Raw genomic sequence first — 27,500 nt, forward strand, 5'->3', positions numbered from 1 at the left:
GTCTGTGCCCGTGGGCAAACGCCATTTACCTATGGGTAAAAGGGCTAATGAAACTACAACTAATGAGTTACGCACACGCGTTACCTAATTGCAACAACAGACTTGGCAAATAATTGATCTGCTCGCCACTGACAAATTACGATATTTTGCTTAACCTCGTCCAATAATTGTTAATTGTCGGTAGGTTACGGTTAGGGTCACAGTTGATGTCTATTCGAAAGGTAGAATGAAAGGGACACTTCGTGACCTTCCACAAGCATCACCAATAGGGAGCTTTAGCAACGACGACGGCGATGGAAACGAAAACGTCGTCGTTAAATGTGAATTCGCATTATCGTAATCACATAGCAACTATTCCAAGCATTTTAACGTAACAAAGGCGTGGAAAACCTTCAAGAAAGAAACCAGTATGAACGGCGCTCACTTTTAGGGGTGAAAATAAAAATTTATCTTCAAGCGGTCACGTCCTCCCTAAAATATTGAATTTGGTCATTTCACGTTGTTTTGCCGACGACAGCAAAGAAATAGACAACAATGAAAAGATGCACGTGCAGAGCGTGCAAAGCAATTGCTTTTGCTCACCAAATATGCAAATTTGTGACGTTCTCGTTGCCATCGCCGTTGTCATTGCTAGAGCTCTCTAATATGAAACTTACCGGCCATTGGTTGGAAAAATTACAAAAGGAACGTAGGTAATGGCCCTGAGGGGAAGCAAAAAAACACTGATCAGAAGGAGAGAATAGACACAAAAAGCTTGACCGGTTCGAAAAACGCATAGAACATCATGAATATCAGTGAGATTTAGCATCGCGTCTACGATAAACGGGAAATGCCAGGCTGAACTATTTGCGATTTGCCAAAAGTCTAAGAACTGACTTGTTTGGTTGTTGCTCATTGCTTGCTTGTTAGTGATAGATATCGAGTAACTTCTCAAAAGAAAGAGTTAGGACGAGATCATGCTTTTTTGACAAGGAGCAGTCTCCGGTCTGCCGTTTGCCGTAACACGAAAACACGATCCTTAATCTCTCCAATATCAATTCTCGGTTTGCATCCACGTGATGAGACAGCCATGTTGGTGTACAAAACAATAAAAAATGGCTCACCACAAGTTTTGCATCGTTTTGTACAATAACATGGCCAGCGTGGCGTCAGATGTAAACCATCAATACACTAAGATAAGGACGCAACGAGAATGCATCCAAATTATCCAGAAGGGGCCTGCATTTATAAAACCAAAGGTCAGTAAGGGTAAACCAGGCTCAAGTTGTAACTTTATGCGGTGGATAAGTCACTATCCAGAGTATGAAATGTACTTCACCTTAAACGTCGGCCAAACTTTTTGCACACGCCTTTACTGAGATGTGCTTTTTTTTTGTGCATATTCACGGTTACGTGCGCAAATACAAATACATCTTTGCACAGATTGAAACTGTTGGATAATGCCTTTGAACAACTGTGGCCTGGGCCCCAGTTGTTCGAAGGGTGGATAGTGCTATGCAATGGATAACTCACTTGGTTTTTCTGGTGTTTATTCGCTGAACAGTGATTTTTCCGGTGGATAGCGTTATCCACCTTTTGAACAACCGATGCCTGCCTGGTCTGTACCATACCGATAGTGGCCTCGATACCTCCGTCACAAGGCGGCCGAGCTCAGGTCAAGACCTGGCTCTGCCACTGCGCTGTTTGACCAGAAACTTTGCTCCACACAATCAAAGGAGTCAAAGCAAAGGCGGACGCTACAACTAAGAAAACTCCACTTCAAAATAAAACTTTGCACTAACTTTAGAATAGCGACTTTAAGATCTCCAACAGCGAGGTTGCCCAAACATTGCCCAAACCTAAAAATAATTGTTTGGTGTGATGCACTTGGCGTCTTACCTTGTATGGTGGTGTTTCAATGAGGTCCGTTTCAAAATTCAGAACAGAAACGTATCTCTAAAATAAAATAGAGAGGATAAGAATTTGAGAGTTGATATTTTATGGATTACACTGTTTACTGGAAAAGAAACTCGGTTACGTTACTGCTCTTTACGAAAATTAAGCCCAAATCTAAAAATGTCGTTAATTAGACACCAATGTCTACCCTACGCTCACCTCACTTTCAACATTTGTGCGCATGTTTCTGACTTGGGAGCCCAAGTGAAATCTAACATGGGCCCTTTAACTCCCAATCACACTGGACTACAAAAACAACTCATTAGGATCTTTACCTTGACAGATTTGGGAACCATGTTCATGTGTTTGTTCTTTGCAAGGCCAACGAGCTTCAACCTTTCGAGAATAATATCGCTTCATTAGAGCACTAATTTAAAAAAAGCCATTAATGACCTACTCCACATTGACTTACCATGCAAGGTCGGCAATCTGCAAAGGCTTGGTCCTCCAAGGAACTATGGCTTTTCCGAAACTAAAAAAAAATGCATTTACTTCAAAACTATGCACTCTAAACGCGGAATTTTACATAATAAAATAGGTATAGATAAAGTACTATGTTATCTGTGAACACAAACACATAGCTGAGAATAAAGGATTTTTAATATCAAGAAACATACTTTGTATTTTCTGGTACAAACATCCACAGAGCTGATATGAGTAATCGTAAATCTCTGAAAGTCCAACACAATCAAACAGTTAATGCTTTTCAAAGTTTCAAGGAAGACATGTATGTGCTCGGTATATCCTTGAGAAGCCATGTACAGCTCGTTTGTCTGTAGAATCGCCATGGCTTCCACACGCCGGGATGGCTCATTTGCACGATTGAGTATTAAAGTACAATGCGGAAGGTCACGAGTTCGAATCAGGACCAACACAGGAGAACAGGAGAAAGTGTTGCCTCTGTAATTTCATCCGAGAATGGTTAGAATTTGAAGCTCTCTCGGATAAGGACTATCAACCCCGGGCCTAGTCTTACACCCCTTCAGTGTTAAGGATGGTTTGATCCTACTCTGGTTTTGGGAATAATAAATGTAACAACTCCCCCAAAATCTGGCAAAGTTGTCCACGTTATGAAGAATCCGCTACAATTCTATCAGAAATTCTGATTCTTAAAGAAAGTCAGTGTCTCAGTGTCTTGTAAGCTGCGACGTGTTCCGCTGCAGGCTCGCTCACCAAATTTGCTTGCGCATGCTCCGGGCTCAAATCTCCTCCTCACCCTCCCCCTGACCAATGGCTGGACTTGTTTTAAGTACTCCACCCCGCGGTCGGTGTAAATACCCAATTGGTCGCCAGTAGGGTTCGTAACGCTGTGTATTGTCTACAAGCTTCAAGCCACCCGGGCCAGCACGCAGAAAAATCTCTTGGCAAATGTGTTTTTAGAGTTTATTTTGAATATGATTTGAATGACCCCAAGAGCTCAAAGTGCCAGTCGTGGGAACTCATGCGCTTCATTGAGAGAATGTAAAAATGATCTTTTACTTACACTTAACTTTCCCAAGTTTAAACAAACCGATGGAGGAGTAGATAAAATCATACAAGAATAATGGCGACAAAAATTCCCAACGTCCAAGTCATGGATCTCCTTGGCAAATGAAACATGAAACGCCACTCCCGCTTTAAGAGTATTGAGGGGTCTGTAATGGACACAAACAATTTCAGGCTTCTTCGGCTTTAATTTCGCCACCAAATGATACGCTTTGCAGGAAATGGCCCATTTATTGATTTTCTCGGAAATCCCAAGGCTGGCATGCTTTGACAGTTACAAACCTTTCATTACAGGGTTCAGCCAGAACAACAACTGGTCTGCCACACAGAAGAGCATAAAGTAAATGGACACCCAAACTCATGTTTTTACGCAAAAACAGCACGTTGGAGCCTAAAGATAACAAAAAAAATCCACTTACAATTGAAAGAATGAACGCTAAACAGTGATTGAATTAAAAAATCAGGGGTCAAATTCTCTCACGGCCAATGTCTGGCTGATATTTACTTTTTGCCAAAACTTCAAAGCAGCTTGTTTGCTTTCAACTTGTCTGCTCCCGAATACTACAACACGATTGACCCGATTGACCCAAACAGTTGCCAACAGGTCTCGAATGACTTCTTAATATGCAACGTAATGACTAATTCTTTGTATTAATTTCAACTCATCTCGCCTTTTACCTAGACAAGGGAGGACGAGTAGATTTTCATCCCTCTAAGAGCCGATTTACACGGTACGATTTTTGTCACTTGCGACAAGCTCACGACAGGCCTACGACATGACTTACGATTGTCGCAGCCTTTTAAAACATGTTTTAAAATGCTACGACATTTTTTCTGACGTACACAACAATCGCAAATCATGTCGTGGGCCTGTCGTAAGCCGTTGTCGCATGCGACAAAAATCGAACCGTGTAAATCGGCCCTAAGACGAACAATAACCTTCCGTTACCGTTTCGCGTAAAAGTGCCCATCACTGGTCTCAACAGACTTTTAAATGAAAAACTCCCTTTTATATTCGCTTTGAAAGACAGCAAAAGTGGTCATAGTTTGATCCATGGCTGTGCAATGGTTCGATATCAGGTTGACGTCGCAAATTACTTTGCATTGTCATTTTCAAAGAACTATTACAATGCAACTGAAAGCAGTCTGTGACGTAAACCATTCCTGTTCCCTGCGAGGTCGTAGATCATATACTAGTTTTTCCACTTTTTAGGAGCCTCTAAAACAGTGGCTTTCAAGGAGAGAGTTTACCGAACCAAGGAATTCCTGTAAGACAAGTGCAGAGAGTTCTTGAGCAGAAAGGGTTTTTTGAGATGATAGGCACTTAAAGGGTGTTTACATGGAAAACTAGCACCGGCGCGAGTTTCACACCGGGGTGACTTCTTGATACCGCGATTACATGATGACGAGGTGAATTCGTATCGTGTTTACCTGAAGGGACACCACATATCGATAAAGTAAAAGCGTGAAAAATGGCGTCTATCAGGAAAAGTGCGCATGTGCTACCCGTTCCAGCCCACCGCGAGGCCGATTTCACACCGGAACGAGTGCTCGTTCCTCGTTTACATGACACCGTTGCGAGATTTCGCGCCGGAACGAAATTTTCGCTCCGGTGTGAATCACCCCAGCATGACTTTTTCGGTGATATCATGAAAACAAATAAAGAGCTAAGAGAGGGAGCCGGAGGGAACTCGAGCCGGTGCAAAAGTCGCCCCGGTATCATATAAACACCCCCTTACACGCTAAACCTCTCTACCGTGTGTTACCTGTGTATGATTCCAAAGGCTGTGTCACTTCCTCTGCAAAGCATCGAAGTTTTATTCTATCAGGTCTGTGAGAAATAATGTGTCATTGACATCAGTCCATTGTTTGTTTCATACATATCAGGCAAAATGCAAATTATAATGCACTGTGCGTTCTGCATGAAATCCAAATTAATTAACATAATTAAATAAAGGGCGAGACCGCACTAAGAACCAACTAAATTAAAATAGGCTCATAGGGCAATAAATCAAAGGTTAATGGCTACTGCTTTACATCATCATCATCAGCTGTCCGTCAGGGTCAACAGTGACCAGTCCAGAGAGTCAGCGCGGTAACGCCCGCTTATGGGGCACAAGGCAAACCGGTCCTCAATGTGTTCCATGTTGTCGACATTGCAGCTGACCACGAGAGCTGAGTCATCTGCATAGAGTAACTCCCTGATGCACATCTCTCTGGTTTTGGTGAAGGCACGTAGACGGGCTTGGTTGAACAGTCATCCATCGGTTCTAGTGCTAATGTAGACCTTCATGGTGTCCACCAAAGACGGGAGATATAAGAGCGAAAAGAGCGTGGGGGGGGGGGGGGGAAGCACGCAACCCTGATTCACGGCGTGGTTAACTGCGAAGGCGTTACATGACGTAAGGTTGGAATACTGGCGAGAGCACGGTCCTTCGAACAATGTATCCCAGGCTCAATTCCCGGACTCGTCATGTGGCCTGCGTTTGTTGGTTCCCTGCTCTACTCCCAAAGGTTTTTGTAAGTTACTCTACGTTTTCCTTCAAAACCAAAATCAACATTTTTAAACTGGATCTGGTTTAGTTTTAGGCACTGTTTCGAAATTAGTAGAGCACTTACGTTAAGCTGAACAAGCAAGAGAATAAAATAAGGCATGAGCCCATGACTAAGGGAGAACAACGGCCCTATACTCCTGTCACGGCGTTTTCACAGGCCGATTTATTTTTAGATTGAATTCCCCGCGAACGAAACTCCCTTCAGAAGCACGATGACCAACCACAAGAAACTAACTTGACGTCATAGCGTCACCGAACCGGAACTGCCTATTATATGTTTGTCTTTTTGCGGAAAAGGTAGTCTAAAAATAGATCAGTCTGTAAAAATGCCGTGACATACACTGTAGGTTTAGCATGGGAGTTGTTAGGGGATCCTGAATAAATTAATTGTTGTTATTATATTCTAACCTAAAGTTGGACGGTAGGCTTTGTCGATGTGGCTTGTCATCGCTGCTTACGGTACAACTTCCAAAACTTCCGTCATTTTTTGATCTCTTGGTTGTATTCCTAACAGACAAATTGTTCTTATTTCCAGCATTTCTCGGAGATAATTCTTCACCGATGCTCTTCGTCGTCTTTTCGCGTTTTGCAAAAGCCACCGGATTTGATCTTCTTATATTTCGTTCGTCTGTTTTCTTAAAATGCTTGGAATATCTTGGAACGCTGTAGTTCGAAGTTGGCGCACTAATGCTCCCCAAACTTCGACTAATCCCAGATGTGTAGCTTTGTTGCAAGCCGATATTTGGCTCCAAAATTTCACTTCTCTGTCTCCTAAAGCGAGCACCACTGTACTCGGAGAAAATATCTTCGTCCACGAGGGCGTATTCCTCTAACGACAGCCTTTCCCCTCTTGCAGGAAGCGACACGTCTGAATGAATGGACATAACATCACCGTTATCTACTTTGGAGTCAACCGAGCTACCGTAACTGGATGATTCGGTGCCTTGAAGATCCATGTGGAATAAAGATCTAAAGCAAATAAAGAGAAAAGGAACAGATGTTTCTCTCCGGGTACTTCGGTTTCCCCTCTCCTCAAAAACCAACATTTGACTTGTTCTGCATTAATTGTTAATTTCAGTTTACAGTGTCCCCAATTAGTGCTCCAGCGCTAGAACGACTAGACACTTACTCATAATAAATAAAGTTCCGTTCCTTTCCTTTCCTTTCCTTTCCTTTCCTTTCCTTTTTTTTTTTTTTAACAATGTTTATTTAACAACTATTCCATGAGCGCACGTTGGACAAGGGCGGATCTAGGGGAAGTGCACTGGGTGCACGTGCACCCCCCCCCCCCCTTCCTCGGTTACCAAAAAAAAAAACGTTTTAGTTAAAAAATTCTAGAATTTACAAACGAAATAAAAAACCTAAATAACAGGCAGCGGTCCGTTGTTAGCTAAAAAACGGCAAAGCGAATTAAGCTACTAGAGGATATTAAAAGCACAAAAACTGCATTCAGTTTTTATTTGCCTCATCATTTACAGATTTATGATACTACAGCCCTAACCCTCTTAAATGCTTGTATTATGCATGGTCTACCATATAAAGATTCGGCTTCCTGTGCATTTCCATGTACACCCCCCTAGCCAAAATCCTAGATCCGCCCTTGTTGGATATCAGATGGTGAACAGCCAACGAAGCGCGTAGGGCCGAGTTGGCCATAACCAGCGTCATATCCAACCAGAGCGAATGGAATAATTGTTCTATTAAAGTTTCATTAGATTCTGAACGCTTGGACACTTGGAAATTAAGGCCAATCACCTCCCACCTTGGCAAAACTTGACGCGATCAGTTTCCATATTAAGTCATAAGGTATATGAGCTGATAACCGAGACTAAGTGAACCATTCAGAAAGCAGCTAGAATCGCAACATCCGAGGTCGAAAAATTTAATAATTAGCAACTGTTCGCTACTAAACCGAGGGTCGAGAACTGCATTTCTGCTATTTGTCGTTGGATGGATTTTAATGAATTGAAGCTAAACAGCAGATAGAAACGCAACATCCGAGGTCGAAAATTTAATAATTAGCAACTGTTCGCTACTAAACCGAGGGTCGAGAACTGCATTTCTGCTATTTGTCGTTGGATGGATTTTAATGAATTGAGGCTAAACCACGACAAGACGGAGGTCATGCTCATCCACTCAAAGTATCGTCCCTCTCCATCCTTTCAGTCCTTATGTGTTGGTGATGAGAGCGTGGCTGACTCTCAGTCGGCTAGGAGTCTTCGTGTTATCTTTGATGAGCACATGCCTTTTCATGCACACGTGTCTAGCATATGTCATCATTTATCTAGAATTAGGAAGTATCTCACGAAAGAATTAGCAGCAGTTGTTGTTCACCCATTTGCCACATCGAAACACTAGATTATTGTAATGTATTATTATATGGCCTGCCTAAACATCAGCTACAAAGATTGCAGTATGTACGATACACGGCGGCTAGAGTTGTGCTGCAAATGAGTAGGTTTGAGCATATCATACCTGTTTTGTGCGAGCTTCACTGGCTGCCGATTCAATACCGTATTATTTTCACGATTCTGCTTTTAGTGTAGAAATCACTGAATGGGACATCGCCTAGCTACTTAGCTCAGAAAATACATTATCGTCCTCATACTAGATAATTGAGGTCTGTTAGTAATGAACTTTTAATGCAGTCTAGATCATCTACCAAGACCTATTGAAACAGAGCATTCGCTGTTCATGCACCAAGAGAATGGAACTTAATACCCTATGAAATTCGGAAGTCTAACACCATTTCGAGTTTTCAAAGGTCACTTAAGACGTACTTAGTAATAACAGATGATTGTTTCTATAGATTTGCATATATTGCTTTAGTTTTAATTTTTCTTTTATAATCATCGTAAATATAATAGATTACAATATTTTCGGGCGCAAATCCCGCGCGAATTTCTCGGAGGTGAATAGCAAAGGGCATTCGGAGTTTGCCGGAGTAGCCAATCAGAGAGCGCGTTCGACACTTTCCAGTGTTTTAGTATATAAAAAAAACTACTATAGCCCAAAAATAAGAAATTGCTGCACAATGTTGCTTATATGTGCGTAGAAGAATGAAGAAGCTGGAAATTTAAGGCGAAGGGTGATTTCATTAAGTAACTTTACAATATCTTCTGTTTGCCTGTCCAAAAGACGAATTATCTCATATTTCATTTGGAATTGACCATCCAAAAAATTAAGTTTTGGGTTATGTCAAAAAAAGTACTTGAAAAAATACACCAGGTTAAAGAACCATAAATATTTTAAAGGGAATTTGTGCCTACTAATTAAAGATATTTTTGCCCCGTTGTGTGATTATGCAGGTAGATCTTTTAAACAAGTGGTATTGAAATCCAAAAAGAAAATTGGGGGTTACCACACATTTTTCAAAGATAACTCATGAATGATATTTGTAAAAAGCTTTAAAATACAAAGCAATGTATGGCGTTCTTTCTCAAATTGAAGCTTAATTATCTCTCAAAAATGCATGGTTACCCCCAATTTTCTTTTTGGATACCAAGAGTACTTACTAAGATCTACTTTCTCCGGATAGTTTTGAACCGCGCAAAAATATCCCTGTATTAGTAAGCATCACCGATAGGAAATCAGAGTATCTCAAGATGCGCAGAACGTATATTGCGCAATAATAATAGTAGGCACCGTCCTTAACAGAATCCTTGTCAAAAAGGTCTTTTCCAATTTTCTTGAATCCAACTAGATTACAATTAAAATTTTCATGGCAACATCATTAGTGTGGAGGCAATGTGGCTTAGTGGCCAGGGTGCTTGCCTTGAGATTGGAGGTCCCAGGTTCAAGACCCGTTTAGCCTGCTTAGCAGGCGGTTTGGTGAGTCTTTAGAAGCTTTTTTCCACCAGGGTTGACTTTCGAATGATGTTAAATGTAAAGGGCCACGCGAGAAGCAAGCAAAGGGGGATGGGGCGGGGAGAAGGAGTGAGGATCGGCCCCTCCCCCCTCGCGTTTTCGTTTGGCTTCGATCAAGGTTTTCGTGCGGCCATATTCAAAACGATCACTCTAAAGTCAAACCCAGTGGAAAAGTGTCTAAAATTCGCCAAACCACCTGCTATACAGGGTAAGACCCGTTCTGAGCACTAGTTGATTTTGATCCTGGTAGACACTGGTTCAACTTGAACATAGGCAACGTTGTTTGTTGTTGTTTTTCTGTTATATGTTGTTGGCCCTAAAATGCCCTATGATTGTAAGTGTATGTTTTTATTTATGTGCAGTTTATGTTTGTATTAATTATAATAAAGACAAGTGACACATGAAATCTCGTTGACTAGAAAAATTTGGCTACGATCAAAGAATCTGCTTAAGTCTCGATAGGAATGGATTTGAACTAAAAGAAAGGGCATAAGAGCAAGACAGTGCTCTAGTTTCATACCAAAAATACGAGGTTTTTGAGGCAGGAGAAGACTTGGCTAATTTTCCATTTTCCTTTTTAATTTGGACGTTATCTAGAGCATGTAAATTCAGCCTTGGATAACTAGTACACGTTTTGGAATAAAATAAGGACAAGTGTATTTTACCGGTGACAAAAGTAGGGGAAATCTCCTGTTCAATACTTACGAAGGAGCAAATGGGGAAAGAATTCCATCACTTGACATCGCTGAACCAACCAACTCATCCTCAACACAAGACTGGAATGATTCCAAGCTGTACAAGCTACCATTCTGAAACAAGAAAAGGCACCAACATAATGAGGCTGTAGAATATCTAAGGCCTTTTATGCCTGCATATAGTTTACAATACATGGACCCTATTTCACAAGATTTTTATAGCTTAGAGGATACAGCACTGCGGGGGTCTACTGGAACGAGAATATGACCACCACATCGGCGGTCGTGAGTTCAACTTCAGCTGCACCTAAACTGGAGTCTTTTAACATCAAAAGAGAAAGTGTTTCTGTCGTACATGTAAATAAATCTACTAAGGGTTACACTTTCTAATCTACTTAAAAACGGGCTGTAAACCTTAGGCCTGGCCCTAAAACCCTTGCTAATTATGCTAATTATATCAAAATTATTAATAATTTAATGCTAATTATGTGAAACGTCAAAGAGCTCACTCAATGATTTCAAACAAAGGAACATCCCTTGTAAGGTAGTGAATGTGCTTTCATGTACTAATACCTGAGAACATTCAAATTTTTTGGCAAGAAAAAACACCAAATGACTTCATTCAGGAAACGTCAAGGTAAAGGTAATTGAGAACCAGAAACGTTGCAAGAGGTTTACGTACCGATGAACACCTGGTGACAGAACCTTGGTATTGCTGGTCAAGGGGAGTTTCTTTGGTCCACGGGTTGTTAACACACTTCCTATCCAAGAGGTCACAAAGAAATAATTCACTTTTGCACGAACTTTACAGTTCACCCACTTGAAACTATGCGTTTGTTTTTAAAGTGCACCTAAACACAAATATTTTTTGTTCCTAATGTAAATCTCCCCATCCAAAGCAAACATATGCCAGCATTGTTACGCACAATTTCGCTTTTTCTGTGCCGTGCAAGCCACGTAAACTTGGCAGAACTAGCAGTAATTTGGACCCACGACCGTGAGGCGAGAGCCATGGGTCTATTCTAGACTTTACGTCACAAACTGCTTTGCATTCCTGTTTTTCAAAGAAATTTTGCATTGCAAAGCAGTTTGTGACGTAAAATCGAGAATAGACCCATGTCTCTCACATCACGGTCGTGGGTCCAAATTACTGCTAGTTTTGATACCTTTGCGCTTATTGCCCGACAGATAAAAAAGCGTAATTTGAGGTAAGAATCGTCAAACAAGTTTGCTTTCCGTGGAGAGATCAATATTGTACACTAAAAATATTTGGGTTTAGGTGCACTTTAAGAGAGGAAACGTTTTAAATTCAGGGATATCCCATTTTTATTTATTTCATCGAGATTTGCCTGTAGCCTTTACGTATTCTAAAGTTAATTACAAGCCAGAACGGGTTAGAACAGTTGTGGTCCGTAATGTATATACAAGGGAGTTTAAGCAACAATGGCTAAAGCAACGCCAAAGCCACAATACAATAACATCATTGGTTAAAAGAGGATCAATAATAGGGAGCTAAAGCAACGACAACGGCGACGGCAGCGAGAACGTCACGAATTTGCATATTTAGTGGGTAAAAACAATAGCTTTGCACGCCCTGCACGTGCGTTTTTCACTTTTGTCCATTTCGTTGCCGTCGTCAGCAAAACAACAACGTGAAATAGCCAAGTTTTTGGTTTTATGAAGAACGTCAGCACTTGAGGATAAATTTTCATTTTCTCTCCTAAAATGGAGTGCCGTTCCGACTGGTGTCATCTTTGAGGAATTACCACACCCTTGTCATATTAAAAACGTTGAAATAGTCACGAAGCGATAAAAATAACGGAAATTTATATTTTGAGATGACGTTCTCGTTGCGTCGCCGTTGTCGTTGCTTAAGCTCCCTAATGAGCTTAAGCACCCGACGTTTTTGAGATGCGCACGGCGACCGGAAGTGAGCTGTTTACCCTTTTAACTTGTTTTTATATTGCTGCAATGTAAGTATAGATGATTAGTTTAAAACTCTCAGTGAGAGACACTACTGTCCTGACATGCGAAATTTTCTCTCCCTGTTGCAGCATCCGCGTCTCAGAAACGCAGCGTGCTTAACGATCCTTCTGCACGTGCGGCACGCATTTAAAACACATATTTTTGCAGTTCTCTGCAAAACAACGAAGTGGGAATCACTAAATAGGGACCCTAAGATCTACGACGGCGACGTCAACGAAAGCGTCACCTCAAAATAAAACTTTGCTCTATTATAAGTCTTTCGCGATTATTCCATCTCGTTCACGTCCTACAATATGGGCGAAGTATCCTAAAAATAAATTGGTACGAGCGATTTCAGATTTCAGAGAATGAAAGATTCTCTGTTGCATGCTCACGTTGTCGTCAAAACCTAAAATTTGGTGATTTCACGTCGTCGTCATGCAGAGAACCGCAAAAATATGAGCAATAATCCGTGCCGCACATGCAGCACGATTATTTATGCTCTTTTAACCAATGATATCACTGTTTTGCGGTGTTGTCGTTGACGTCGTCGTCGTAGATCTTATACAAAAATTTGGTTTTATCAACGGAGTTGATAATGTAAATTGGCCACCGTACAGAGATTCTAAAAGCTGACGTTTCGAGCGTTAGCCCTTCGTCAGAGCGAATCGAGGGATTATGGGTTACGTGTAGTTTTTATAGTAGAGTAGGAGCTACGCTATTGGTGGTAACATGGCAACGTGAAAAATAGGAATATATTAGTTAAATGGAAAGCGTTCGTTAATACCGTGAGGATTAAGGGTGCCGATTTGAAAGATGAATTTTTGTTCCAGATTCTTGCGGCTTTCCGTCGTGCCTAGATGTAGGGAAAGGCCGCAGATAGCCATGTGTTTTTTGGAGTGGTTAGGCATATTAAAATGGCGAGCGACTGGCTTGGATGCATCCTTGTCATTCTTCTCAACATCGCGAAGGTGTTCGCGGAATCGGTCACCTAGTCGTCTACCTGTCTCACCAATGTATAATTTATTGCATAACGTGCAGGTTATGCAATAAATGACATTTGCGGAGGTACATGTGAAACGATCGGTGATCTTAACAGATCGCTTAGGTCCCGATATCTTGCTAGTGTTAACAATGAAAAGACAAGTTTTGCATCGTGAGCGCGCGCATTTGAAAGTGCCGGGTTGCTCGTTAGTTTTGAGCGCGCTTCTAACTAAAAAGTTGCCTACGTTTTTGTCGCGTTTGAATGAAATAAGTGGAGGTTGCGAAAAGATTCTACCAGTCTCGGGATCATTTTGGAGTAATTTAAAATTACTAAGAATGATGCTTTTGACTGCGTGATTATGAGGATGGAAAGTGAGGGTGAATGGAATTCTGTCATTCTTATCTTTTTGTGACGTTTGTAGTGATGACTGTCGATCAAATTGTTGGGCGCGATGATGGCCCGCTTTGACCACAGAGACAGGATAGCCACGTTTTTCGAAGAACTGGCACATCTCCTCTGATTTGCTGGAAAAATCGGAGTCATCACTACATAGACGTCGAAGTCTAAGAAATTGAGAATAAGGGATGGAGTTCTTGACATGTGATGGATGTGTCGTAGATCTTAAGCTCCCTAATGTGAGATTTGGACGACGGCGCGAACATAAAAACTGGGACGTGTCATTCTCTATTTTCACTCTGAAACAGCTTATACCAATTTACTTTCAGGATACTTCGCCTACATTGTACCACGTGATGAAGATGGAATAATTGCGAAAGATTTACGATAGTGCAAAGTTATATTTTGAGGTGACGATTTCGTCGTCGTAGCTGGCGTATATCTTAAAGTCCCTATTGTCAATTGTAAACCCACACATTCCTGATGAAAGCTACAAGAATTTAACTCACATATCTATCTTGCGAAGAAAATTACAAACGACACTTCGTCCAACAGTCAAAAGAGACGGTAAACGCTCTGGGACAAAAGGAATGACAAAAATAAAATTCATTTAGATGAAAGGATGAAAAAAAAAAACAAACCAAAGGGTAAAAACAAGAACATTAATGACAACCAATCCTGTATAATCGGTTTATATAAGAAGACAACGTATGAATAAAAAAGAACCCAAAACAATAGCATATGAATGAAGAAAAAAAAAGATAGTTTTATATAATATAGAAAGACCAGAAAATGTTGGAAAAACTGGAGTGGAATAAACATAGCTAGAAATATACTGAGAGCTATCAAAAGTGAAAAAATCTAACTTTTTTCTTACTTACCAAGATGGCTCGTCTCGGTCTGCTCTATTAACAGCGCAGATGTTTCTCTGCTATAGTGCTACAAAGCACAGAAATTAAAGAAAATGCAGATATTAAGGGCACATTCTCTTTGGGTCTATGCTGGAGTGGGAATACACATGATATATAACGATTTAGCTGTTCTTTTGGCCCTATTGGAATCAACAAAATAGCATTTTGAATGAAATAAAGAACACCCAGCATGCAAGCTATTGTGGGATTATTTTTGGCTTCCAATAGAAATGTGGAATAGCAATTGGCTGCAAACAAATTTCAACCCAACTATTCCCAACGGTGGTTCTAGGGTACTGTAACCTCCGCAAATTTCATTCCACTTTCAGGAAACATATTCTTTTGGGAACCTTATTCCAGTTTTTTAGTTATCCTGAACTGGAAGAGGAATGAGCAGAATACTGCTCACTTAAGATAATGCACCCTTGAGATGTTAATTTGATTTAATCCATTGTGCACTGTAATTAGTCATAATTGTGCAGTTGGGAAGGACTAGAAGGGAACAAGTTAACTGTTCAAGCTAGTCCACCCACGTCAGTAATAAACCACATAAAGGATAGCCACAGCACTAAGAATATCATCCCCTACTCTTCGCAAACAATGTGTGTGCGTTCTTTAACATCCCACGTTACTAAAGAGTCGTGAGACAGGGCCTACACTGTACGGTTTATACTCGTTATCTGAGAAGGCATCAGAGTTAAACCTTTTGCAGGTGTCATTACAAAGGCAGCACTTTCTCCTCAGTTATTTTAAGAGCCTGCATGTTGGTCCAGCCGGGATTCGAACCCATGACCTCTTAAAAGGTTTTTCAACAAAATGAGCCAACCAATCAGTGGTCTAGCTTAAAAGGCTGAGATGTTTGGTGGTCAAAGAGTGGTAAGGGCTGACACTGCAGGTTCAAATCCTGCTTGAACTATCAATCAGATTTGTCTTAAGAACTCTGGAATAAAACTCAACCAAACTTTTCACTATAAATTAACCAACAGCTGTCCTTTCATAGTTGGGATGTTGGTTATAATTACACATGTGGCCCCACAAGCACAACGTTTTTTTCGTTATGCAGCCGTAAACTTTATCCCAGTTAAAGGCTTGGTGGAACAAAAAATGACAATTGAATTAGCAGACAGGTTATACACTGCCACAGATTACTTTCTTGAGATTTTTTTTCCCAGTAGCTGTTAGTAAAATTTCTCAGTAAGTGGAGTTACTGGCCACGGCCTTGTACCTTCAATATGGTTTGCAATCTTTTGAGTCCTTCCTTTGCACCCCACTCACACAGTTCATGAAGATGTCTGAGACACAAGAAAGTAATGTTTAGTGAACTGAATAAGGTGTTGGCATGAACGGGTGGGCAAAAGGGCAGGAGGGGGACAAGTAATCCTCTTGTATTACTTGCCTTGGGTGTGCTGCTGTGACTCTGATAATCAAAACTAAACCAAATTCATCTACATTTTGAGAGGAAGACAAAAACCCTATTTCACAAGTAACATGTATATTTAAACCTTAGTGTACTGCCCAACTTCACCCTCACTTATTCTGGTGTTTGGTGACGGAAGAAAACCAGAAAACCCTCTAACAACCAGGACTTGATTCCCATCCACATTAGAGGAAGGCAGGTGAAATCAATTCACCACTACAGCAATCCTGCTTCCTGCAAGTCTACCAAATAGTAGTAATAAAAATAATAGCCCCAGTAATAATAATAATAATAATAATAATAATAATAATAATAATAATAATAATAATAATAATAATAATAATAATGGTTTATTCAACAGATCCATGGGGTGGTTCTTCTCTGTTAAATTACATTATTAATATTTTTACAGTTAAAGATAATTAACAGATAAATACACTAATACATTTAAAATTACAATAAAATTAAAGTTATTACTTTGTGCTCTGTTACATAAAAAATCCTTTGAAAGTCTTCAAAAAGCTCCATAATCTTTAGATTCTGTTAAATTGTTATATATAGCTTTGATGGGTTATCTTGGATGCACTGCCAATACTGGTATAGCTGTGGTTGTTTGCCTGCAACCAGTTGGTTACCCCTACAGTATTAACCCCACCCAACAGAAATTAATTCCATGAACAGACACAAATCAATACTTTTTTCCTGTTGGCCATTCATTTATTGGGTAAGTAATTCGTGTAAGACTACGTATATTGTCCCGACTTAACGAGTGATTTCTCATTTTTATAATTATTCAACAAGATACGCTATAAATCCCTTCCATTTCTCGTACACTATTGTTCTCAATATTTTCCCTTTGGAACACACTGTCCCTTGGAATTTTTAAAAGATTTGCAAGTCCTGAACTGGGTTAAGTACCATGGATACTTAAACAATATCATGTATATTTACCAAGTACCATGGATATTTAAACAGTTTTTGGTCATACTATAGACCTTGAAAAAACACAAACTGATTAATAATTCATAAGGGCCCTGCCAACTGAAAGGCCACAGTTCAGTGGATGTGCTCTGGTTCCTTATACACTTCAGATGTTACCCTGCAGCATGCCATTATACTGTAAGTAACCACAGAAATCTCTTCCTTATTCTTGGTTTTCACATGACGTCATCAAAATTCAAAAATAAGGAATTATCAATCCTTTTGAGATTTTAGTTTAGTTAGTCATTAGAACAGCTGAAGACTTATCTTCTTACAAATTTTCAGTTTGATAGAGTCTTTCGTCTTTGATAAAGCAGGGTTGAATTTCTAAGCTTTTGTGTGACACAAATTATTTTAAAATGGCGGCCGAGAATTCTGTCACGTAGGTTTAAAAAAGTGACTTATATGCTAAGATTTTGCAATCTGAACAGTCCTTGTATGAGAATAAGTACTCATGAAGAGGTTTATGAGCCCTCAGAAGACGACTACAGGCTTTTTATAGCAAAACCCAATGAGATACATTTTTGTCAGTTTCCAGCCACCATATTTGTGCCCTCAGAGGGACAAAAACATGGCGTCTCCATATAAAGCCTTATAAATTTGAGTAAAATATTTCTTTGAATATCTCCTGCATGAAACATCGCAGAGACCTAAATCTTTGCAATACTGTTTAAATCTTCATCTTCTTTTGTCTCTTTGATTCTTGACTTTATTCGTTGCATGGTCTTGATGATGGTGTGCCAGTGAAAACCGGCGATAAATTATTGTATATATTACAGCAGTGTTACTAATGATAGTCAAGATAAAATAATTTAATCATACCTTAATTGTTTAACATTATTTAGGTACAAGGGTAAGAATGACCTGGATCTAACCTAAAAAGGAGGAGAACATCATGAGCAATATAAATCTATTACTAAATTATATAGTTGTTCCTGGTGTGTGGTACATGCATGTCAATAGAACTTTTGTGGCGCAAGTGTGTCATTATAGACCTTTTACTGGTATGGTGAGGGTTTTCCAACTGATGGTTTGCATCTGACATCACAGCGGCCACGTTGGTGTACAGAATAATGCTGCAGTAAAATGTCTTTTGGGGATTTGACTCTAGATATTATTATGCTCAACTTGTGGGGCCATTTTCTATTGTTTTGCACACCTACGTGGCCATCTCATCACATCAATTACAAACCTAGACGCCCAACCTGGCCTAAAAAGGACAGACTTTACTTTAAACTTTATTTTACTTGTCAAAGGGGAACCCCTGGGAGTCAACCCCTGGGAGTCAATGGGTGAACCCCTGGGGTTCACCCATTGACTCCTCCGAGTGAGGTGCGTTAGACAGAGTAAAATCTGTTACATCTCACTCCCGGGAGTCAATGGATTAAGTAAACGCGTCATAAAGTGGAATGGTCATTTGCAGAGCTAGAAAAGCACACTTTCTAATATCCTCATTATTTCCTCTTTTATCATTCTCAGCAAAATCTGAAACATGAAATGTCCAAAGTTTTAAAGGGGCTGTGCCACGAAATTTCACCAAATTCAGTGACTGGGAACTGGCAATCAAATCAAGTGAAACTTAAAGATAACTAGTATGTAAAACATTAAAGGAAGGCTTGAATAAAGAAGCAAATACAAAAAGAGGCAGGGATGGGCAAAATTGAAGAAGATCAAAATGGATTGCAATTGGGGTTTTGAAAACTGTTCAGCCCATTACAGTTTTTCAAAGTTTATCACTTTTGGTTGTAACTTAAATTATGTATGTCGAAGTAATTATGTATGTCAGACATTTGTTTGTCACGTACCTTTGAGTTGTGTTGTTTAATTAAAGATAATTTCTGGGTTAATGTTGCACAGTGAGTAGGGGTGAGTAACTGGTAAAATTTATACAAAACTGCCATGACACAGTCCCTTTAACTTCCCTGAAAAACTAGAGCATGTGGTGATTTTCACAAATTTGTGCTTTTATCCCTTTTCAATTTGAACATCATTCCCTACAGTTTAATTCCAGGAAAGCTTGGTCTAAGTTTGTGTGTTGAGCATGAGTGGATTGGAATAATAAGGAAAATGTTTCAACATAGTAAGCTTGGGATTTTCGATGGCATTGTTGATTTGGATCTTTTGGGTCAGAAAGTTGAGGACAGAAAAAAACTTAACTTTCCAGGATACACATGTATTCCTTACACATACTGGTAGTTCCAACAACTTGTATTAGAAACACAAAGTCAAGCTTACTTCTTTTTGTCCAGCCAATAGACTTTTCATATCTGGTAGTGAAAAGGCTGCAATAAAAATATTTTATTTTGGATGTATTACTAGGTAATAATTAGCACTACTTTATAGAAAAAATTCTCACTGTCTTCACAGAACCAGCAATTAAGCCTGTAAGTTGCAAACTGTATAAAATTACAAAAGTTTAGTCCACATCAAAAATTTTGTCATGATTAAAAGCTAGTGAATTGCATGTACAATGAATAAAACATTTTGCCTGGGTTTAATGCTTTGAGGTATAGTATCACTGATTTATTATTTGCTATTTTAAATTTTCGTTGTGGTTTGAGTCCAACTATTTAACAGTGAACTGTGCTAAGACTCAAGCATTATCTGTCGGACCCTGTGCCTATCATTATTCTTTATTTCTTAATAATGCTCAAGTAGAATTTCTCCGATCTATTAAGATTCTTGGAGTAACTTTAGACAAGGACTTATCCTATAAAGAACACATATCTTTAAGAAAGTTATGACATGTTTTAATTTCGAAGACATGTTTCGATGTTACAAACATCATCGTCAGTTACAAAATATTTGAAAAACCGTTAGGACTTATATAACAACTAGGCGAAACTTGCATAATTAAATATGATTAAGTGACAAGAAATACATATTTGAGTGAGTTACAGAGTGTTAGAAAGAATGTAGAGCCTAAAGCGTAAGTGTCAGGTTGACGTGATGAACTTGTTGGTTTAAAGAACACATGTCAGATCAACTAAAGAAAGCCTATGCCAAGGCTTCTGCTCTGAGAAGAATAAGGTGTTTTCTTCCTCATGATGCAATGATAAAACTTTATAAAGCATTTATATTACCTCATCTCGAATACTGTCGTCCTTTGTTTGTAGGCATAGGTACGGGTCAACGCAACCGTCTCGAAGATGGCAACTGTTATATTTTGAGAACATTAATTGGGCACAACAAGTCAATGTCATACAACGAACTGCTCACTGCGGCTAGCATGACATCTTTATATTGTAGGCGCTTACATCAGGCGTTAATACTTCTTTTTAAATGTCCAAATGGTACGGGTCCTACATATATTGCTAACCTTTTTAAATACAGGCATACACCATATAGGCTAAGAGGCGAGGGCTTGAATTTGGAATTACCTAATTTAATTGTAAATTTAAGAAGAATTCTGTCACTTATTCATTAACTAAGTTATGGAACAGTTTGCCTTCTCATATGCGTCTTTCAAGTGATTCTAGTAATTTAAAAGTAAATTGCAGGATTGCAGTTTTTTAGAACGCGTCTTATAGTGTACAATCGTAGCTTTTAACTGCTTTTAGAACGAGTTTTAGAGTTTTCCAAGTCACGTTTTTAGTATGTGGCTTTTTGTTGTCTTTAGAATTGAATTGTATTATATGGCTGTAATTATTATAGATTTTATTTATACACGTTCGTATTTTGAACGAGTTTTATAGCTCCTTGACGTAATGTGTTAAAATAAATGATTGATTGATTGATTGATTGATTGATTGATTGATTTTAGACAAGTATATTGACCATTGAGGGGTAATCATCTGACATTTGGGTGCAAAGTAATTAATTCACAAGAAAGAATTACCGGGTACTCCTGTTTTGCAGCTTTCATAAGTACCTTACACCAGTTTGGAGAAAATCCACCAAAAAGGTTTAAGTCTAACGAGTGCAGTCATTGCTCACAATTCAGGAAATAATGAAAAATTATCAATGTGTCAAAATACTACCTTTCCTTAAAACAGGCTGTTGCTTAACAAGGTAAGACAACATGTGATCACTGTTTCTTTGCCTTAAAAGATCAGGGTCGCATGCATCAGTAAGGCTGCGAGTTCTACTTTCAGTCATGCTTTCCAGTCTCTTGAACTGCTGCACTATTCTTGAGTCTTGCTGTTGAAGGACAAAGCAAAAAGGCATACTGATACATGGATGAAGGAAAAGGACATTACCAGAAGTACATGTACCTGTCTTAAACTTAAGTCTGAACTAGCGACTTTAGCGAATATTTTGTCCCAAAATGATGCTGTCATTCAATTTACTCAATTATTAACAGTTGCACCAAACAGAGTCCACAAAAAAGGATCAGAACTTTGATTAGCCCCTTATTATTTTTTTAATAGGGGATAGGTGGGCAAAAGGCTTAGGAGCATGCATGGGTGAACATTGCTTTGTATGTGCTCTGCTCTAATGTTACAGTACATGCACTCTAATAGCCCTGTGGCAGTTTCACCATTCCAAACAAAATAAAGGACTTATTTTGACTCTTCTACAGCCCTTTCATGGTGTTCACAACAATTTACAAATTTGCCGTGACTGCAGGTTGAATTACACTTTCAAATGATTATGCTGTTGTCTTGCCAAATTGAGTTCATAAATTAATTACCTAAAGTATTTGATTATTTCACAAAATTGACTCTGTTTTAAATGTTTCAATACTAAATAAACTTAAACATTTTTAAAAATACTGCTGTACTTATTATAGAGTAGGCCTTACCATGTAAATAAGGTACAGAATATGAAGACTTGATGGCTTTATTGTGTAAAGTATGGATTACATAATAATTTATTATATTCCTGAATGTTATTGACTGACAACCATTAAACTCACCATATGAGGTTTAAGAACTTCTATTAATTTTTTGGTCTCCTTCAAAATACGCTCATGTTCTTCCTTTACATTACTCCTAGATTTTTCCATTTCCTATCAAAACGAAGACATTTAATAAAAATAAAATTACTATGCTTCCAGTTATCAACTTAAGATGAAGAGACGTATTCCTTAGAGGTGACTTAAGAATATTTGAAAAATCAGAGTGCTTCTAACCATAGTGCAACCATGCAATGCAATGCAAGTTTAGATGCTCTTCCACTGAGCGACATGTACACAAAAGACTTTTGGGAGCAATGCCATTAAACTAAGTTCAAGTGATAAGTGTCCTGCCATTCTGCTGCAAGTGACACTATCGAAACATGGCATTCTCAGAATCCTGTAAAGCAAAGTGATCAGAAATGCGACATGAATCGAGAATTGTATTTGTCAAAGATGACTTGCGATAGTTGGAAACAATCTCAGTGCACCCAACAAAAGCCAAATCTATGATTAGAAATTCTCATTACTAGTTTGGATGCTCCTCCACTGGTGCTATTAATTAGCTATTAAACAGGTTACAATAAATTAACATGTTGAGCATCACAATAATTATAGAAGTGAAAATTTACCATCCATTTCTGGCAAACAAGTCCTTCCCTGGTGATGTTTCGAACTGAAATACAACAATATATCGCATGGAATCTGTAGCACAAAATACAAACGAAACAAAGCTAAAAGCTTCTAGCCAACTCTTAAATAAATGCCAGGATGATTTTCAAAGCATTGTTGGCATCCTCCTGCCATCTTGTCATTAGGTAATAATTTATTAAGGCAATCTTACACCAGGGGGGCTAACAGAGTCTTTGAAAAACCAAGAATAGAAAAGCAGCTGGTCAAGAAAACATCTCCCGAAGTCTGGAAAAGCAGACATTTTGAGGCATTCTCTTAGAATTCTGGGATTGCAAGATTCTGTAGTTCCAAGAGTCTCTTGGTTTCTCTGTAGCCAGTTGAAACAGCGATGACACTGCGAGCAAGATGGACATGTTTTTTGAATTTATTTAGCATTCAATTTTTTTATAATCTTATCTTTCATGTTGTTGGCCCTTAATTATTTATGTGGAGTGTTGGTAATTATTATGGCTGCAAACCATTTAATATTGAGAGTTATTTAATAAATTGTTGAACTTCAGAGATCGTGGGTTTGACAAGGTGCAGGCTAGAGTGGAGACACTTGAGAAGACTGTTAAAGCTCTTCAGTTTAAAAACAGTGAACTCAAATCAGAGCAGCCATTGTAGGTTAAGTTAAATGCAAAAGAAAAAGACATTTCTTCTGGTTGAGCAGGAACCAGTCAGTCGTGATGAGGACACAAACGCCCTTGTGAAACAAGAGGTTAACCTACTTGATGTAAATGTAGGTTTAGACAACATAATTTTTTTATATTAATAATATTATTTCCATCAGCAACAGGTTACCTCCAATTTTGTTCCTAGACAGACTCGATCCAGGGATCTATCAAAATCTTTTTCAGCGCAACTTTACAATTAGCCTACATAGCTAGCAGGATATTTTCTTGCAGGATTATTCAAGCACTACAAGTATGATAGTTGCTTGGTTTTGTTTTGGCCCCGAGTGGGCCACGACTGGCATGCAGACTAGTTGTGATTCAAAAAAGCTGCTTTGCCACTTAAAAGCCAGTTGCTCTTGTGCGTGTTTAAATAATCCCGCGATAAAATATCCTGCTAGCTATGCAGGCTAATTTACAATGGGCACTTATGCTTTGATTCCTAATCCAACTATACAATTTCAGCTTGCTTTGTTGCTAAAATCTGTGCCCTTGGACTAATAATTATTGAAATGCATTCACTTATAGTGTGAAACCTTTTCACTAACATGAACTAGAGTCCCTCATAGCCAGGACTTCAGCTAACCGCTGCTCAAGATCTTGCAAAAATGTTATCCGGTTGCCATGCCTAAACAACCTTGAAACCTGGAAAGAGGATATTAAATAATTTATACTAAATACACCGTATGCCAAATTGGTCAGTCTACTACATACCTTTAATAATAATAATAATAAAATATAAAAGTAAAAAAATTAAAATTTAAATGCTCTGTTTATAGTGGAGGTGCACTTATCTATCAAGCTAGTTTACAGGCACCTCACTTTTAATTAATCTAAAAAAAATATTTCCAACTTATCAGCAACATGATTAAGAACCTCACCTAGCAAGAGGCAGTTCTAGTAGGTAGAGTTGAGTCCAGGACAACCGGAAACAAGAGGTTAGAATAGGATTTGAACCCAGGGCAACTGCATGCAAATCCAATGCCCTAAACACTGCACTAAGCCACCTCCACTAATTGGGGAGACTGTACTACAATCAAGTTAAAGCAAATTAAATGAAAGCAAAGTGTTAGTTGTGAGGGTAAAACCAGAGTGACTGGTGAAAACCTCACAGTGCATAGTAGAGGGCCAACAAATGCAACCCAAACATAATGGCATCAAGTCTGGAAATTGAACCAAGGACACAAATAAAATATGTAAAGGCGATTTTCTCACTACCGTGCCAACCCAATCCTGACTTGGTCACTTTTAAATACCTTGGTAAACTCATCCATTAGATGATCAAGAAAGGCAAACATTTTTCTGCACATACATGCATGTAGACAAGAAAGAAAGAAAAATAAAAAATAAATTAAAATAATAATTATAGTGTTGTACCCTCATCCAAAAAAAATCAATCTAAAGGACAACACAATTAAGTCTTGCTCTGCATAATTTCATGGTACCATCCACTGCCTGGAAGCTTCTTTTTGTTGGCTGAACTTAACAAACGACTTTGGAAAGGTGATGCCAGGAAAAATGGTGAATAATTTGCATAGAATAATCCAAGGAAACAAAGCGCAAACTACTGGTAATAAAAAATTAGGGCAACATTTTTAAGATGAAGTCCATGTGCAATTAACTTTGGATGACTTTTGAGTCAAGTGTCACTACGGATGGGTATGCATATGCTTTTTCATAAATATAAAAAAATGAGGAAAAGTATTTCCATACCTTTTACATCTAGAAATGTAGCACATACAAAAAGGTCTCACAAAGCCACGTGCATGGATGTCATAAAGTGTAAAATGGTGAACCTGTGAAACATTAACAAAAGCTCTAAGAAACACACTCAATTTGGCACTGGGACAATACTGCATTTCTATAAGTCACTGCTCTGGAATTTTTTTGCAAGTGGCAGACCCAGCAACACTTCCTGAAGTACTAATTTTCATTATTATTGATTTGGTGTTAATAGAGTCAGAGGAAAAAATTACTGTGACAGTCACAATCGATATCTGACCAAATTGCTCAATACTTCCTGGACATAAGTCTGGTGCACTAATGACCAAGCCAATCTGTGAACTTACATAAGCATAAATACCATCTTTTTTCTCTGATAAAAGCAACTGCGTATCTTCAACAAGAGAGAAATTAGCACCCCTGCAAGTTAAACAAGATGGATGATTACATTTTATTACAACACAATAGTTCAGTTTTAGGCAAAGGTAAAAAATAGTAACTGAATATGTACATGCTGTCGATTTATTACCCAGATGTACCAGTGTTTACTTCCCACATGGCTAATTGAGTTTATTGAGAGAAGTAATAGAAAGGACTGACTAATACTTAGCAGTTCATGTTACTCTTGAACGTGGAATCACCTTCTACATGAGCTCATGCAACCCACTTATAACCCTATATATTGCACATATACGTTATTCACCGGCCAGGAGGACCGTATAGGAAAAAATGTGGCTGTACGGTCTTAAGTGTGGCCCTTGGTCGCATACTTGAGACCGAGGGCACAGCTGTTTCCTACACGGACCAACCTAGGCCAGTGAAAAACGTTTTTATTTATTTTTTTATTCCATTTTTTCAAGAGTAGGAGAAACTACTAGCCTATGGAAAAACTGGTCATTTTTATTTCAAACATTGTCTCATCAATGTGTCAACAAAAGTATGATAAAATTAATGGAGCTTTAATTCTACATTTTGTAAAGTTTCACTCTCAAAAGTGAATGATTTGAACTTGGCGAAATGTAGAAGAAGCCCTTTCAATGTTTAAAGTGAGTAGGTGTCACATGTCAACATCATAACAATGACAACGTCACAACAATGACAACGTCAGCGTGGCGTCCACAAACTCAGTGAAATTCAACAACAACACCTTCCAAATTATCCACTGAAAATGTATTTTCATAAGCACAGTCATAATTCATTTTCTGGCTTCACTGTGTTCCAAAATAAATTTTTGTTTATCACTCATGGTGAACTTCAGTGTTGTTTTCTTTATAATTTTATCCTTTTCATTTGGGTGATAAAATTCGCTTTGCTGTGATAGCCTTCATCACAATCCAAATTGTTTTGAAAGTTCAAAAACACCTTGAAGCAACAAGTGGCCAAAAACTGTTACAACAAATTAAAATTTTGCTCATTAAATTCACAGCTCCACTTTTCTCTGAGCGCACTTGGTTACCGTAACCATGGTCAAGAGATAGAAAACACATTATGCCTGCTCCTGCAGCCAATCAGATTGCTGGATTTTCAGGATACTGCCTGCTCACGATCAAAGAAATAAATACATGTAAATACACCGTTTTATTATATGGCAATTTAAGCCAGTCTTAGACAAATCAGAGCACTCTTATTGGTTCTTTCTCGATCGGGATTTTGCAGTACCAACCGTTTCCATGGAATTGGTCCAAACCGTGTATTTTTGTTTTGGAGCAAAGCTGGCAAATTCAAATTTGAAAACAAAACTGCAAAAACAAATTTAATGTGAACACTGTCATTCTTCACAATGAAACTACCACAAAAAGCTTAAGGCTGAAAATTCTGCCAAGATTTCAAAGATGGATGAAGAAGACAAACACTTTATTCACCGAAAGCCAGGGGGCCATAGACAATTATATCAACCTACAGAAAAGTGCAAACACAAACAAGAAGACGGCTAGTGATATGAACAATCTTCTCCACTACAAGGAAGCTAATAGCATGAAAACTGACAAAAGTTAAAGCTTATCTGCGTCCGACCTGACCTCCTTTTGTCAAAGAAACAGTGCCATATGAAAAACAACTTACTAATCTCGCTTGCATGAGCCGTACTGAGGAATTATTGGCCCTAAATTGTGGCAGTACAGACCTTGCTGCACTTGAGCCGTACTGCCACAACCTCGGGCCAATATTCCCCAGTATGGCCCTCACACTGGGTTAGTAAGCAGTTAATCTTGGCCCCAAGCAAAATTTTTTCAACTAATAAGACACTGAGTGTCACTGCACTGTGTGTGAAATTGAATCAATAAAATTAACGCATAATTTCGTATGTTGTTGAAATTGAACATCGGGCAGATTCATCATCATCACCATCATGTCAATCACATTCACACATACACAAACTCGCCCAGCTTATTGCATTGGATGAGT

The 27,500-nt window shown here is 38.8% G+C and overlaps 1 protein-coding gene across 1 annotated transcript in view; it reads right to left on the bottom strand.

Moving 5' to 3' along the window:
* The window catches only part of LOC137996699 (guanine nucleotide exchange protein smcr8a-like), a 42,145-nt gene that overhangs the window by 9,314 nt on the left and 5,331 nt on the right, over window positions 1-27,500 (bottom strand). Inside the window, exons 3-24 of the mRNA XM_068842235.1 lie at window positions 25,445-25,517; window positions 25,089-25,171; window positions 24,632-24,677; window positions 23,924-24,020; window positions 22,662-22,705; window positions 22,051-22,143; window positions 21,173-21,332; window positions 19,428-19,474; window positions 18,015-18,067; window positions 16,020-16,086; window positions 14,765-14,822; window positions 14,393-14,459; window positions 11,220-11,298; window positions 10,548-10,651; window positions 6,384-6,944; window positions 5,187-5,251; window positions 3,703-3,811; window positions 2,553-2,606; window positions 2,348-2,407; window positions 2,211-2,271; window positions 1,879-1,935; window positions 657-701 (exon numbers count right to left, since the gene is read on the bottom strand). Coding sequence (XP_068698336.1) covers window positions 657-701; window positions 1,879-1,935; window positions 2,211-2,271; window positions 2,348-2,407; window positions 2,553-2,606; window positions 3,703-3,811; window positions 5,187-5,251; window positions 6,384-6,944; window positions 10,548-10,651; window positions 11,220-11,298; window positions 14,393-14,459; window positions 14,765-14,822; window positions 16,020-16,086; window positions 18,015-18,067; window positions 19,428-19,474; window positions 21,173-21,332; window positions 22,051-22,143; window positions 22,662-22,705; window positions 23,924-24,020; window positions 24,632-24,677; window positions 25,089-25,171; window positions 25,445-25,517 — 2,083 coding nt within the window. The remainder of the gene's footprint in view (window positions 1-656; window positions 702-1,878; window positions 1,936-2,210; window positions 2,272-2,347; window positions 2,408-2,552; window positions 2,607-3,702; window positions 3,812-5,186; window positions 5,252-6,383; window positions 6,945-10,547; window positions 10,652-11,219; window positions 11,299-14,392; window positions 14,460-14,764; window positions 14,823-16,019; window positions 16,087-18,014; window positions 18,068-19,427; window positions 19,475-21,172; window positions 21,333-22,050; window positions 22,144-22,661; window positions 22,706-23,923; window positions 24,021-24,631; window positions 24,678-25,088; window positions 25,172-25,444; window positions 25,518-27,500) is intronic.

Source organism: Montipora foliosa, chromosome 3, assembly GCF_036669935.1.
Source record: "Montipora foliosa isolate CH-2021 chromosome 3, ASM3666993v2, whole genome shotgun sequence".
NCBI lineage: Eukaryota > Metazoa > Cnidaria > Anthozoa > Scleractinia > Acroporidae > Montipora > Montipora foliosa.